Source organism: Impatiens glandulifera, chromosome 6, assembly GCF_907164915.1.
Source record: "Impatiens glandulifera chromosome 6, dImpGla2.1, whole genome shotgun sequence".
NCBI classification, from domain to species: Eukaryota; Viridiplantae; Streptophyta; class Magnoliopsida; order Ericales; family Balsaminaceae; genus Impatiens; species Impatiens glandulifera.
In genome coordinates this window covers 7,060,083-7,073,075 of record NC_061867.1, presented here as the reverse complement: position 1 = coordinate 7,073,075, position 12,993 = coordinate 7,060,083, and the positions used below count along the sequence as shown (strand labels likewise).

The following is a 12,993-nucleotide window of genomic DNA, read 5'->3' as shown; positions in this document are numbered from 1 at the left end:
TCACCTCACATGACTCCCTCAAAATAAAGTTTCTCATAATTTGATCAAACTCTTTCATCACCTTTGTTAGGAGAACCATATATTGTGCCCGGAATCAAATAGTGCCCATAATGACTTTTTTAACTAACTCAATCCATCCCGCATATGACAACCTTTTTTTGTAGCCCAACCCATGATTCACATTCTCATCAGTTGCATACAGTGTGAGACTTGTAGTTGTTTTGATGTTAGTGGAATTTCAAGATATCGAGCTAGTAATGTGCCCTCCTTTATTCCAAGAATGTTGAAATTTTTTGCCTTTGTCTCCTTTTAATACTGCCATAGAATGCAAGACTTTTTTCTTGATTGATGAACAGACATGTAACACTAGAAAGACATGTAGCACTAGAAAGGAAGTAAAGGAGTAACGTCAGTATGTGCCACAATAAAAAGATTATTTGTAAAACATAAGTGAGCAATGTTCTCCTCCCTATAGTATGGATGGTGGATGTATGGTCGATTCCTTAGAAGCATCTTGAAGATGCATTTGAGGATCTCCATGATAAGGACAAATATGTATGAAGAGAGATGATCTAATTTCCTCACACTATTTTCCCCTTTGAAATATCCACCATGAATGTCATTCACACAAACAATAAAGTAGGGAATAGAGATGCACTGCAAAATCCAATCAGTTAAAATGTAAGGAAATTCATAAACCACTAAGAAGTAATGAATATTGTTTCATCTGATTGAGTCAAAAGTTTTTCGAATATCAATCTTAAAAGCTACTTGAGGTAAAATATTCTTATTACCATAACTTTTTAAAAGGCTTGCATAAGAAGAATATTATGTAATAAAGATCAACTATGTGTGAATGTTGATTGCCCATGATTAATAAGTTTAGAAATAACAACTTAAGATATTTTGAAATGATTTTTTAGATAATTTTATAAATTATATTGCAATAAGAGATGGGTCGGAAATCATGAATCTTTTTGGGTATGAAACTCTTTGGTATAAGATTCAACATTGTTGCATTCCACTACTTGAATATTTTTCTATTACTAAATAATTCTTAACCTCTTCGCATATGTCATTATCGATAACATCCCAATTTTCCTTAAAGAACGTTACAATGAAACCATCAGATCTTAGATTTTGTCCCCATTAATGTTGAAACTGGCTGTTTTAATATCCTTGTTAGTAACAACCTCAATCAATGCTCTACTCTCCTCTTTTGTGACCCTTTTATGAATAATCTGGCGAAGAATAACGTTGCAATTAATAACTTCTTTCCTTCTTCCAATGAGTTACATGTAATAGCTAATGGCTTCTTCATTAATTTGTTTTTGCCTTTAAGCGACCTCACTATTGCTCATCTTAAGTCTGTACACACTATTTCTAAAATTTCTAAGCGAAAATTTCTTGTAGAAGAAGGAAAAATATTTATCCCCAAAGACAGTCAACTTTGCCTTGACTTCTATTTTACAAAACTCTCTTCATACAAACTAAGTGATTGAAAAAAAAAAGTCAATTCTTTCCTCAATTCTAAGACGTTCTGGCTCTTCACTTCTCATAATTTGACTTTGAATATCCTCAAGTTTGGCATTTGCTTTGGCAACTCTAGTCGAAATACTGCTGAAATTCTTGTTGTCTAGTCTTTGAAGCCGATTTTTACGCTTTCTCAATTTTTCACTAACACGAAACATTCTCATTCTTTGTACCTTCTTTGACTAAACATTATTCAAGATGACTATGAACTCATCATCACTCTCCATCCAAAAATTGAAAATTTTGAATAGTCTTTTCATTATTCTTTCATTTTTCCATAAGAGTTTGAATGGACATTGATCAAATATTCTCAGACTAATAACTTCAACTTGACTACTTTGAAATTAAATAACTCATTTGACTCTTTCTAGTTTGCTCATTTCCTCGTGTTGTTGACCATGTGAACATGCTGCCCGAATTGGTTGGCTTGATGCACCAATATTCTTGATGTACTCATTGAACTCAATCATTACTTGGCTTGTGCCATGTTGTTGTCAATCCAGCTCCTAAGACTCCCCCATAGTTGTTTTCGTTCATGTTTAGAGTTGCTCCCATAGACCACTGTAATTTGAAATTTCTTGAGTGTCTTCTTACATATGACTTCAATCATAATAACTTCATCATCTAAATAGATTTTCATGACATCCGCAATATTTGAATCACATCCCACCCATATCTGGCATGTTCTTGAGTTTGAGTTATGAATTAAATTACAACCTCCACCAAAACACACCAAAACAAGAGAGAACTAATTTGTTCAACATTTTTTAGTTTAACTTTGGTTTCAGAATACCAATAATCTTTTATTACAAGTATTTTTTTTATTTAACTTTAAAAACCATATAATTTATTAGGATAGTTTAGGTGACAATAATTTTATCTAAGAAATTAAATATTTAAAATTTGTTTTACACTAAAATAAAAATGTTATTTAAAGTGAGTAATATTAATCACTTTTAAAATAAACATAGTTGTAAAAATAAAAAATTACAAATAATATATATGAGAGATAATATGTATAATGCTCCATATACATTTAACTAAGTTTGAAATATCTTCTTATATACGATCTTTTATTAAAGGAAAAAAAGATCACTTACACTTATGTACTTGTACAACTAGCTCACTTAATTAGACGTATGTACTAATAAAAGATCATTTAAACATATATACTATCAAAAATTGGTTCATTTAGCTTCTTTAAGTAACCATGGTTAACTTTTGTTTTTAAATTTATATATTTATTAATTAAATATTAATATATTTTTTCTCTTTCTTTTTCATTAATTAAACTAGGTAATTTATTTTATTCTTAATTTTTTTATTATTTTAATATTAATTTTTCTTTTATATGTCATCTTCTTCTTTTTTTATTAGTTTTTATTTCCCTTATTTCTTAAATTCTCATTTTTTTTAAAATTTAACAATTTATTTATTAATTTTATGTTTTACTGTAATATTTTTTGAAGGGTTTTTTCTTCTTTAATTTAATATAAACAAAAATGAAATTAATAATTTTTTATTTAATTTTTATTCACGACTTATAGCGGTAATAAGGTGCAATGTTTTGTCTAATATTTGATTATTACTCTTTTGGTGTTTGATGAATAAATTTTTATTATTATCCAATTTTTAATTAATTTATTTTTGTGTTAAAGGATTTTTATTGTTGAAAGGATTTTCATTGTTATATTCAATCATTGGGATCAAACAATTTTAAAATAATTAATAATTAATGTGAATATAAAAAAAATTATAAAAAAGAAGAAAAAATATAAAATTAAAATAATAAAATATATATATATATATATATAATAAAATTAAAATAATCAGTAATAAATATTAATATAAAAATAATAAAAAATTATAAAAAAGATAAAAATAGAGAATTATTAGTAATAAATGAAAAGGAATGAGAGAGAAATATATTAATATTTAATTATTAAATATATAAATTAAAAAATGAAAATTAATCATGGTTTACTAAAAAAGACTAAATGAGCCAATTTTTGATAGTAAGTACGTTTAAATGACATTTTATTAGTACATACGTCTAAATGAGTTAGTTGTACAAGTACATACGTCTAAGTAGGGTTGTAAACGAATCGAATCGAAGCGAATATTACTGTATTCGATTCGTATTCGTGAAACTATTCGAATATTCGTATTCGAAATTTTTTCGAATAATTAAAGTAATTCGTATTCAATTTGAAATTGATATTCGTATTATTCGATTCTATTCGAGTATTCGATTCGATTTTTTTTAATGTGGGTTTCAAGTTTTCAACCGAAGAAATGTATATATGTACTAAGGTTTTAAAATAAATAATATTTATAAAATTAAAATTAATAAAACGGTATATATATATATATAATCGAATATTTAATCGAATATTAGTGAATACCGAATCGAATATCTTGATTTTGTATTCATATTCGTTTATTAGTCGAATAGAATCGAATATTTTTATTCGAATTCGAATCACAAAATTACGAATATCAAAATTCAAATACGAATACCGAATCGAATCAAAAGTATTTGATTCATTTACAATCCTACGTCTAAGTGAGCTTTTTTCTTTATTAAATTGCTCATTACAAATTTATTTTTGTTTGAAATTGTTTATTATACATTTATTTTTGTTTGAATTACTCCTCGTATATTTATTTTTGTTTGAATTTACACCATAAATATTTAAAATAATTTAAAATGTTATAAAATCGTCAATTTTTGTTGAAAATATGTACAAATTCCTCTTATACGTGGTATATTCATTTTTTTATTTTTCTAAGTCTAATTCAGACAAAACTTTCACATTCGTCTTGAGATAATTTCTTCAACTTCATTCTCAAACGACGACGTATTTGTTATGTTCCATTTTTATACAATATAATTTTTGACTAAGGCGGCAACGAGGTTGTTATTCATTTATCCCCTCCATATTAAATATTGTGTGTTTGTGTTGCCTCCAAAATCATCTCTAAACAATAAAAATTATTAACAGATAATCATATATTTAAAATGTAAATAATATGATACAGATTACAAAATATAAAGTATGATATCATAATATAAAACATGTAATATGTTTGGATCGATCGAGAACACCAAAATGACGATTATCTATTAGAGAAAATGAATTGAGAGTGGAAATGTTATAATTTGATTTGAAGATGAAATTAGTTTATTAGTCAAAAATAAGCTATTTAAATTTGAGAACACAGTCTAACTGAAATCTTAGGCAATAGATGATTTTAAGTTAGTTATTAAGAGGATTCAAATTTTGATCATAAAATAAGAATTGTTCAAAGTTGAAGCTATGTTTTTCATGTTGCACGGTTTGAAAGAGCTTAGCTATTTCAAACAAAAAGAAATGTACAAAAAGAAATTTCAAACAAATAATATATAATGAGATATTTAAAACTTAGTTAAATGTACAGGTAACATTATACATATTATCACTATATATAATAATGTTTATTACTTAGGTTATCGGTTCTCGCCACACAACGCACAACTCATTTTATAAGAGTAAATGAATCGGTTATGGGTTGACCCGCCCTCAAAACTTGGAGTGATTAATTAAATATTATAAAAATTAAAAATAATAAATATAAATCTTGAACTTTAAACATATTGTTATATATACAACACTCTAACCAACTAATACACTTAAACTTTATATTTTTAACTCCAACAAATATTTTTATAATCAGACAATGATGAATTTTTGACATTTATTTCTTAATTTCTTATAAGTTTTGTTTTTGCATAAGGTTAGAAGATGATGTTTATTTTTAACATAAATTGAGTGGTTTATTTTGAATTGCTAGTCATATCAATTATATATTCATAAAAAAATATATATAAATATAAACCAACAATCTTAAAGTGGTCACATACATAATAAAGATGGTTAGAGTAAAAATATATAAGGTTAAAAGTGTTTATAGTACATAATAAAGACTAATGTTTGAATCATGTGACATGCAAATTTTAAACAATTATATGTGAATGAGATAGTTTAGTACAAAATGTCTGGAGAGGTAAAGAGATAAATATTGAAAGGTCGATTGAATAACAAAAGATAATGATGGTTAAATATGTGAATGAGATGGTTGGTTAACCGAAGTAATAGTAAGATAAGTATTAAAAGATCGATTGAAGAACAAAATATAATAGTGATTAAATATGTGAATGAGATGGTTAGTTAATCGAAATGATGATGAGAGGTCGGTAACGATGAGATAATTTGGTACGATTAGGGAACAAAAGATAATGATGGTTAAATATGTGAATGAGATTATTGGTTAGCCAAAAATTGGGTCACAAATTTATTAATATAAGATTCAGGTATAAAGGGATATGTGATGAATAAATATGTGAATGAGATGGTTGATTGACCGAAATAATGATAAATGTTTGAAGGTCACGAGATTAAATAATGAAAAGTCGATTAAGGAACCATTGTTAGTTAGTAAAAAAAAGAAAGGGAAATTAGTAATATAATGAGATAGTTTGGTGAAAAAATACTCTCAGAACCTCCGAGATTAGTTGTTAGAGATAAATTGAGACACAAAGATAATAATAACTAAATATGTGGATGAGATTATTGATTAATAAAAATAAGATGTAATTAATAAAAATATGATGAAATATTTGACCGCAAAACTCTATTAATGATATAATATTTGGTTAAATCAATTTTAATCAAATCAAATAATGCTGTTAAACTATTATATCAAGTATTATTTATTTATTTTAAAAACATTTTAAAAATATATTTATAACATAAATAATTTAATAAATTAAATATTAATATCCCTACTACCATGTAGACTGCCAAACCTACCTACATGTTTGTGTTGTTGTTCTATTGTTCTTGACTTTTTTTTAAAAAAAAAATCTTTTATATATATTTATTTTCTTTTAAATTATTAACTTATTTAATTTATTAATTAAAATATTTTTAATTTATTTTTATAAACAATAATTCAATAAATTAAAAAATCAAATAATATATATATATATATATTTATCAAATAATATATATATATATATGAAAATAAATATAAATAATAAAACAAATATAATGAAAAAGTAAATAAAACAAATATAAAGAAAAAGTAAAGATGTAAAATTCATTCATACCAATCTTCTTCTCCATTTGATCATCCACATCCCGCTCACTATAATCTGAATCCAAAATTACGTTAGCAAAGACGAAGATATAGCTCGTAACCGCTATATCAGATCGAATCAGCTCAAGCATGTTTCGATTCAACATCTAACAATTCTTAATCTCAAATCTCATAGATTCTTCGCTTCCGAACGAATCAATGGATAGGGACACCTTGCCAACAACAACAACAAAATCTTCGTCTAAATCGGATAGGCGATGGAGATCCAAGACTAGTTTACCTACATCCAGATCTTCCGTTGTTATGGCATTCTTTTCCTGTGTCGCTTGGCTCTATGTTGCCGGACGGTCAGTTTTTTTACAGATTTTATCATCCTCGTCTTGTAAATTGTATCAGTTTGGACTAATTATGTTATGTTTCAGGTTATGGCAAGATGCGGAGAACAGAATGATACTTACTAATCTTCTTAAGAAGAATGCTGATCAAGTACGTTTTGTTTCTTGTTGTTCAAACGTATAGACTGATGATTCTTGTAGTTAGAAACAATTGAACACTTGTGTGATGTTTTATCTTATATAGTGATTGAAGATTGTATAAAATTATTAGGTTTTAGGCTAAAATATCAACTTATGTTGTTGTAATACTATTGGTGGTACCAATCTTCTTAAGAAGAATGCTGATCAAGTACGTTTTGTTTCTTGTTCAAACGTAGACAGACGATTCTGAGGAGAAAAAATAGAACTATTAGGTTTTAGGCTAAAATATCAACTTCTGTGTTGCTGTATTGGTGTTAGATAACTACATACATACTATTGGTGTTACCAATCTTCTTAAGAAGAATGCTGATAAGTACGTTTTGTTTCATATTCAAACGTAGACAGACAATTCCGAGGAAAAAAAATATCAACTATTAGGTTTTAGGCTAAAATATCAACTTCCGTGTTGTTGTATTGGTGCTAGATAACTATTTGGTTTATGAGTATATGATATTGATTCATTTTCTTCTGTTTTGATTTTTCATCATAACTGTTTCAAAATATTGATTTTGTTTTGTTGCTGTTTTGTGAATAGAGACCGAAGGTTCTTACAGTTGAAGACAAGCTACTAGTCCTAGGATGCAAGTATGTCACTGGTTTATTCTATTGTTGTTTTGGTTTATGAACTACCACGTCATTTGATATCACAATGGTTCTTACCTCAGGGATTTAGAGAGAAGAATAGTCCAAGCTGAGATGGAATTGACCATAGCAAAGAGTCAAGGTTATCTCAAGAATCAGTTACAACAAAGTGGGTCTTCTAGTGGGAAAAAGCTTCTTGCTGTTATTGGTGTTTATACTGGATTTGGGAGCAGGTTGAGGCGAAATGTTTTTAGGAATTCATGGATGCCTAAAGGTTTGTTTTACTCCGTTTAGTAAGCATGTTTGATGATGGATAGACATGATGTAAGAAGAAATTCTGAAATCCCTTATCTACTTGCTCTGTTATGATATGAGATATACAAGTCTTTCTCTACTATAAATTCAGGAATATATATATTTAGAGAAACGCAAGTTAGTAGTAGTGGTTTAAACCATTTTTTTATCTTCACGAACTTTATTTTACTTATATATCGCTTATATATATAAGTTAGTAGTAGTGGTTTAAACCATTTTTTTATCTTCACGAACTTTATTTTACTTATATATCGCTTATATATATAAGTTAGTGGTAGTGGTGGTCAAATCTATTATAGCATCTATTCCATCTATCAAACTATGACTAGTAAGAGAAGTGTTTTGGTCTTTATAAGTTCTGTATCCTGTCAGATCTTGATGCCAAATTCTCCTTCCATAACTATCTTCTTCTCAATAACATGTCATACTTACCAGATAAAAAGATGGAACTAATTCATGCTGGTTTAGTTTCAAATTGCACACATGTTTGTTGAGTATCTGCTAGTTTGACATCAATCTTATTGCACTTGTTTTCTTGACTGGTTGATTCTTTACAAATCTGAATCTGATTTTCTGTTAGTTTGACATCACACACAAAGACTCATTTCATGACTCACATGAATTAACAAATTTGATTTGTATTTGTCAGGCGATGCTTTAAGAAAGCTTGAAGAAAGAGGAGTGGTTATACGTTTTGTAATTGGTCGGAGGTTTTTCCTGCACTCAAATCTTTCTTCTAATTGGCTTGTATCCATGTCTTTTTGCCTTTTAGCACTTCATTTATTTATAGTATTTTTAGTCATGGTTTGGGTATTAGTATGTATTCTAACCCATGTTCTGAAACTGGCAGTCCTAACAGAGGTGATAGCTTGGACCGCAACATTGATGCTGAAAATCTCGAAAAGAAAGATTTCTTGATTCTTGTAAGTTATTCTGTTTATCATCAAGTTACATATGCACTTTTCTTGATTTATACAAAAAAAAACATAAATAGAACATTGTAATTCCTTGTGCTAATGTTGATGTGGGGAAAAGCTTGCACATTCTGCACATTTAGCTTGTTTGGAAGCAGTAGAACTGAGTCTACTTGTGTTTTTGATTTTATTCTAGCATCATAACTCAACTACTCTAACAAAAACAGTTCCTGAAGCTGCTTCCAAATAGGTTAATTCTTTGTTATACAAGTTACACTTAAATAAATAGAAGGACAAGGTACAAGTACTTGGAAAGTAAATGTTAACAGAATCTCTTTCAATGTCCTCTTGCTATATCTCAATTGTCTCAAACCATATTCTCACAATCTGTTGAGAATTTTGGTATTCTAGCAACAACAGAACATTCCTGACATGATCAGCTCAGTGCATCTACTTGATGTATTTCCAAAAGTGTTGGTCACGGTTTTCTTGTCTGTTTCCATTATGACTAAATTTTATTTCCTCCACCTTCTTTTTGTAATGATGGTAATCAAATCCTTAATAAGTATCACTGAACAAATCTAAATATTGTCATTGATTCTTCAGAAACTTGAAATACTTGGTAACAATATTCTCACTTTTGTGAATTTCTCCAAGTTTCAGTCTCAATCTCATATACCTGAAACTGATTTCTCAAGTTGTAATAATTTTGTTTGGTTGATTATCCCACAACTCCTTAGACATGTGGTAACACATGCGGTTGTTGGAGCTAATTATTGCCTATGGTTCACCATAAGACTTCTCTGCATCCCTAGTTGGGTTGATTGTGGATCCTTAGGGGAGCTTCCTTCTATGTTCCAGTCAAGTAGCCAATTTCCCTTTTGTTCGGATTTATATTCGAACAAACTGAGACTAGTGAAGAAGTTTTATTCATTCGGTCTTGTCATTGTAATCTGTACTGAATGAGAATCTGGTTGTTATTGGATATTTTAGTGGACTTGGTGAATAATTTGATTGATTTGAGGAGTGAACTGTTATGGATTCTTTAGTGTTAAAAGGTTATCTATAAATGTACTTCCCTTTTCAATTCATAACCTTTATGATGTGAAAGAAAAAAGAGATTAGAGCAGAGCCGGCTTTATTACAAGTTTTAGAGCTTAAAGAAGAGAAACCAAACCGAAGTGAAAAATATTATATTCATCAAAGAAAGATTTGATAAACCATATGTTGGGCTACTGCTCATGCTAAATCTTACTTCAAAAGTAATATGAAGATAATTAATAACATACAATATAAATCAGGAAAAGCCTAATTGTATGATAAATTAAATCCACACGTGAATAACAATTCTTGCCATAGTTATTGAACATGTTTGTTTGACTTTCAACTTGCATCCCTTTTTCAGGATGGTCATGAAGAGGCGCAAGAGGAGTTGCCAAAGAAAGCAAAGTTCTTTTATAGCACAGCAGTTCAAAGTTGGGATGCAGAATTTTATGTAAAGATTGATGATAACATTGACCTTGATCTTGGTAAGTAGCCTATTGTGTATAACATTTTTTGTTTTTCTTAGTTTCTTCATATAGATGGGAATATATGTGGTTAATTTTTTTCCGCTGCCCAATTAGATGGGTTAATAGAACTACTTCAAGGCCGCCGTGGACAACCTAGTTCTTATATTGGATGCATGGCTTCAGGAGAAGTAGTAACTGAAGAGTATGTGTATATCCTATCTTTAGATTTCATTTTGTTTGTTTTGATTCACTTTTGCATAGCTCAAGTTTACTCTGAAAATTTTGTCAAAGAAACTAAAATGTTTGGCATTTCTGCCTTCTCAAGCTACAGATAGTTAACCTTACTTTGGAGAATGCTATACTGACTTGTGTTTTAGACTAGCATAATATAAATCGAATTATTCCATGTATTGAAATTTAGAAATCCAAATCACATGATAAATCTTCTTTAGAATGAATGCTTTGAGAATGCGCATAACTCATACTTTTCCCTTTTTCTCCTTTAGTGATTCATTTCTCTTCGAAGTAGACTAGTTGATCTTTCATGTTTGATGGTACAAAATCTATTTACGTGGTTTCTAGATTTTTTCTCAGCGAAGAAATGCTAGCATTTAGCTGGCAATATTTTACATGGTCATAACTGATGTTAACAGTCCCAATGTTAATATTTGCATTATTATAATAATTGTATAGTTCACACATGTACATAAGATTGATATTTTCCACTTCTGCTTAACTAAATCTGTAAATATTTTTCTATATCTCTGCACCTGTATATTTGATTGTCATAATCATCCTTTTCTATTTTCATGACATTCTAGGGGAAAACCTTGGTATGAACCTGAATGGTGGAAGTTTGGCGATGATAAATCGTAAGTATAAAAGCCCATCTAATTAGTGTTTTCCCTTTCAATTTGCCAAAATCGAAGCAAATCAGGTTTAACAGTGAAAAACAAACTATCATGTGCGAAAAACAAGATGATGGGATATTACAAACGTCAATATCTCCAAATACTTACCTTATCCATTTACTAGTTTCCTGTGGAGACTTTACAAACTGGCGAAAAACAAAACAATTCCCCTGATTTCCTAAGTGTTTGAGAACACCAGCAAATTATCGTATCTAATTCTTTGTTGTAAATAATATTCAGGTACTTTCGGCATGCATCGTCTTCAGTTATTATTCTCTCGAAAAATTTGGCCCAGTATGTTAACATTAACAGGTTAGTATTGGAATCTGGTTGTATATTACTATTTGTTTGAAAGTATGAACAGCAAGATAACCATGGTTGTAAGGATTACATATTATTCTTAAAAAATTACAGCCTGTCTTTGAAAACATATGCTCATGATGATATATCGGTGGGGTCGTGGATGATGGGTCTTCAAGCTACATACATCGATGACAGCCGCCTTTGTTGCGTTAACGCAAGACAAGGTATGTTAGGATCTTACATGAGTTTGGACAATTTAACGTAATAAATTTCTTTAAACGTTGATTTAGATTAGATAATATAAATTTTCAAACGAGATCATATTTGAAATTATAAATTATTATTTTAATTTTTGTAGACAAGGTTTGTTCCCTGGCTTGAACCACTACGAATTGGCTCTGGCTTGGCTTCTTGAAATGGGTATCGACGGGTATGTTAAATCAAGAGCAATTATATATACATCCAATTCATCGATGATCTATTAGATATACTGTTTAGTTCACTTATTTTCTTTGAGATAATAAACTCGAGTCTAAAAAGAGTTATATATATGTTTAGTTGTAAAATTTACATTATTGACCATTTTGTAGTATAATGAGATAGAAAAGATATTGAGATTGAGATGATGACTTAGTAGAGTCCCAGTTTTTATTTCTTCTAAGTTTCATGATAAAATTTACCAAAACACCCTTGAGTATTTGCTTAATAATGTCGTGTTTGATTGTCACTAAGAACGTATTAGTTAAAGTGGAGAATTATTGTTTTGATGACGAGTCATTTTAACTTTTTACATTGAAAAAACCCTAATATTTAAAATAATATCACTTTATGTACATTTATGTTTAGTTTAAATGTTCTTGAGTAACTATGTTATTGAAATATTTGGTCAAAAAGAACAAGTCAACTATATTGATTTCATTAGGGTTGTTCAATTAACAAAATGTCAATGTAAATGCTGATTATATTTACATTTATATGAAAAAAATGATTGAAAAATAAAAGGTAATTGCTAGCTCCCTAAATTATAAATTAAAAAAAAAACAAATTAGGTGAAAAGTGGATGAATTTTGTTTTATTTTGTTGTTATTTTTGAATACTTAATCTTCCCTTAAAAAGTAAATAGATGTAATTTTATTCATTATATACCTTAACTCTCTAAATTGATTTTGTTCATATTTTATTAAAATATATATATAATAAATAAATAAAATGTGAATTATTTGGTTATAAAGAAATCGTCGAACTT

The 12,993-nt window shown here is 28.5% G+C and overlaps 1 protein-coding gene across 1 annotated transcript; it reads left to right on the top strand.

Annotated features, from left to right (window-relative positions):
- Window positions 1-6,688: 6,688 nt before the first annotated feature.
- On the top strand, window positions 6,689-12,444 carry LOC124941699 (hydroxyproline O-galactosyltransferase HPGT3). The gene is made up of 12 exons (XM_047482046.1): window positions 6,689-7,022; window positions 7,098-7,161; window positions 7,747-7,796; window positions 7,877-8,067; window positions 8,758-8,818; window positions 8,959-9,031; window positions 10,428-10,551; window positions 10,648-10,735; window positions 11,355-11,405; window positions 11,685-11,756; window positions 11,859-11,971; window positions 12,106-12,444. Exons 1-12 carry the CDS (start codon window positions 6,874-6,876, stop codon window positions 12,126-12,128), a joined length of 1,059 nt encoding a protein of 352 aa, XP_047338002.1. The 5' UTR covers window positions 6,689-6,873; the 3' UTR covers window positions 12,129-12,444.
- Window positions 12,445-12,993: the final 549 nt, after the last annotated feature.

What these genes read in the sequence shown, in the direction of transcription:
- LOC124941699 (XM_047482046.1), top strand. Translation starts at nt 6,874, where the DNA reads ATGGATAGGGACACCTTGCCAACAACAACAACAAAATCTTCGTCTAAA. An exon ending in TTAAGAAGAATGCTGATCAA is followed by an intron (nt 7,162 to 7,746) that starts GTACGTTTTGTT and finishes TTTTGTGAATAG; the next exon opens with AGACCGAAGGTTCTTACAGT. An exon ending in GAATTCATGGATGCCTAAAG is followed by an intron (nt 8,068 to 8,757) that starts GTTTGTTTTACT and finishes TGTATTTGTCAG; the next exon opens with GCGATGCTTTAAGAAAGCTT.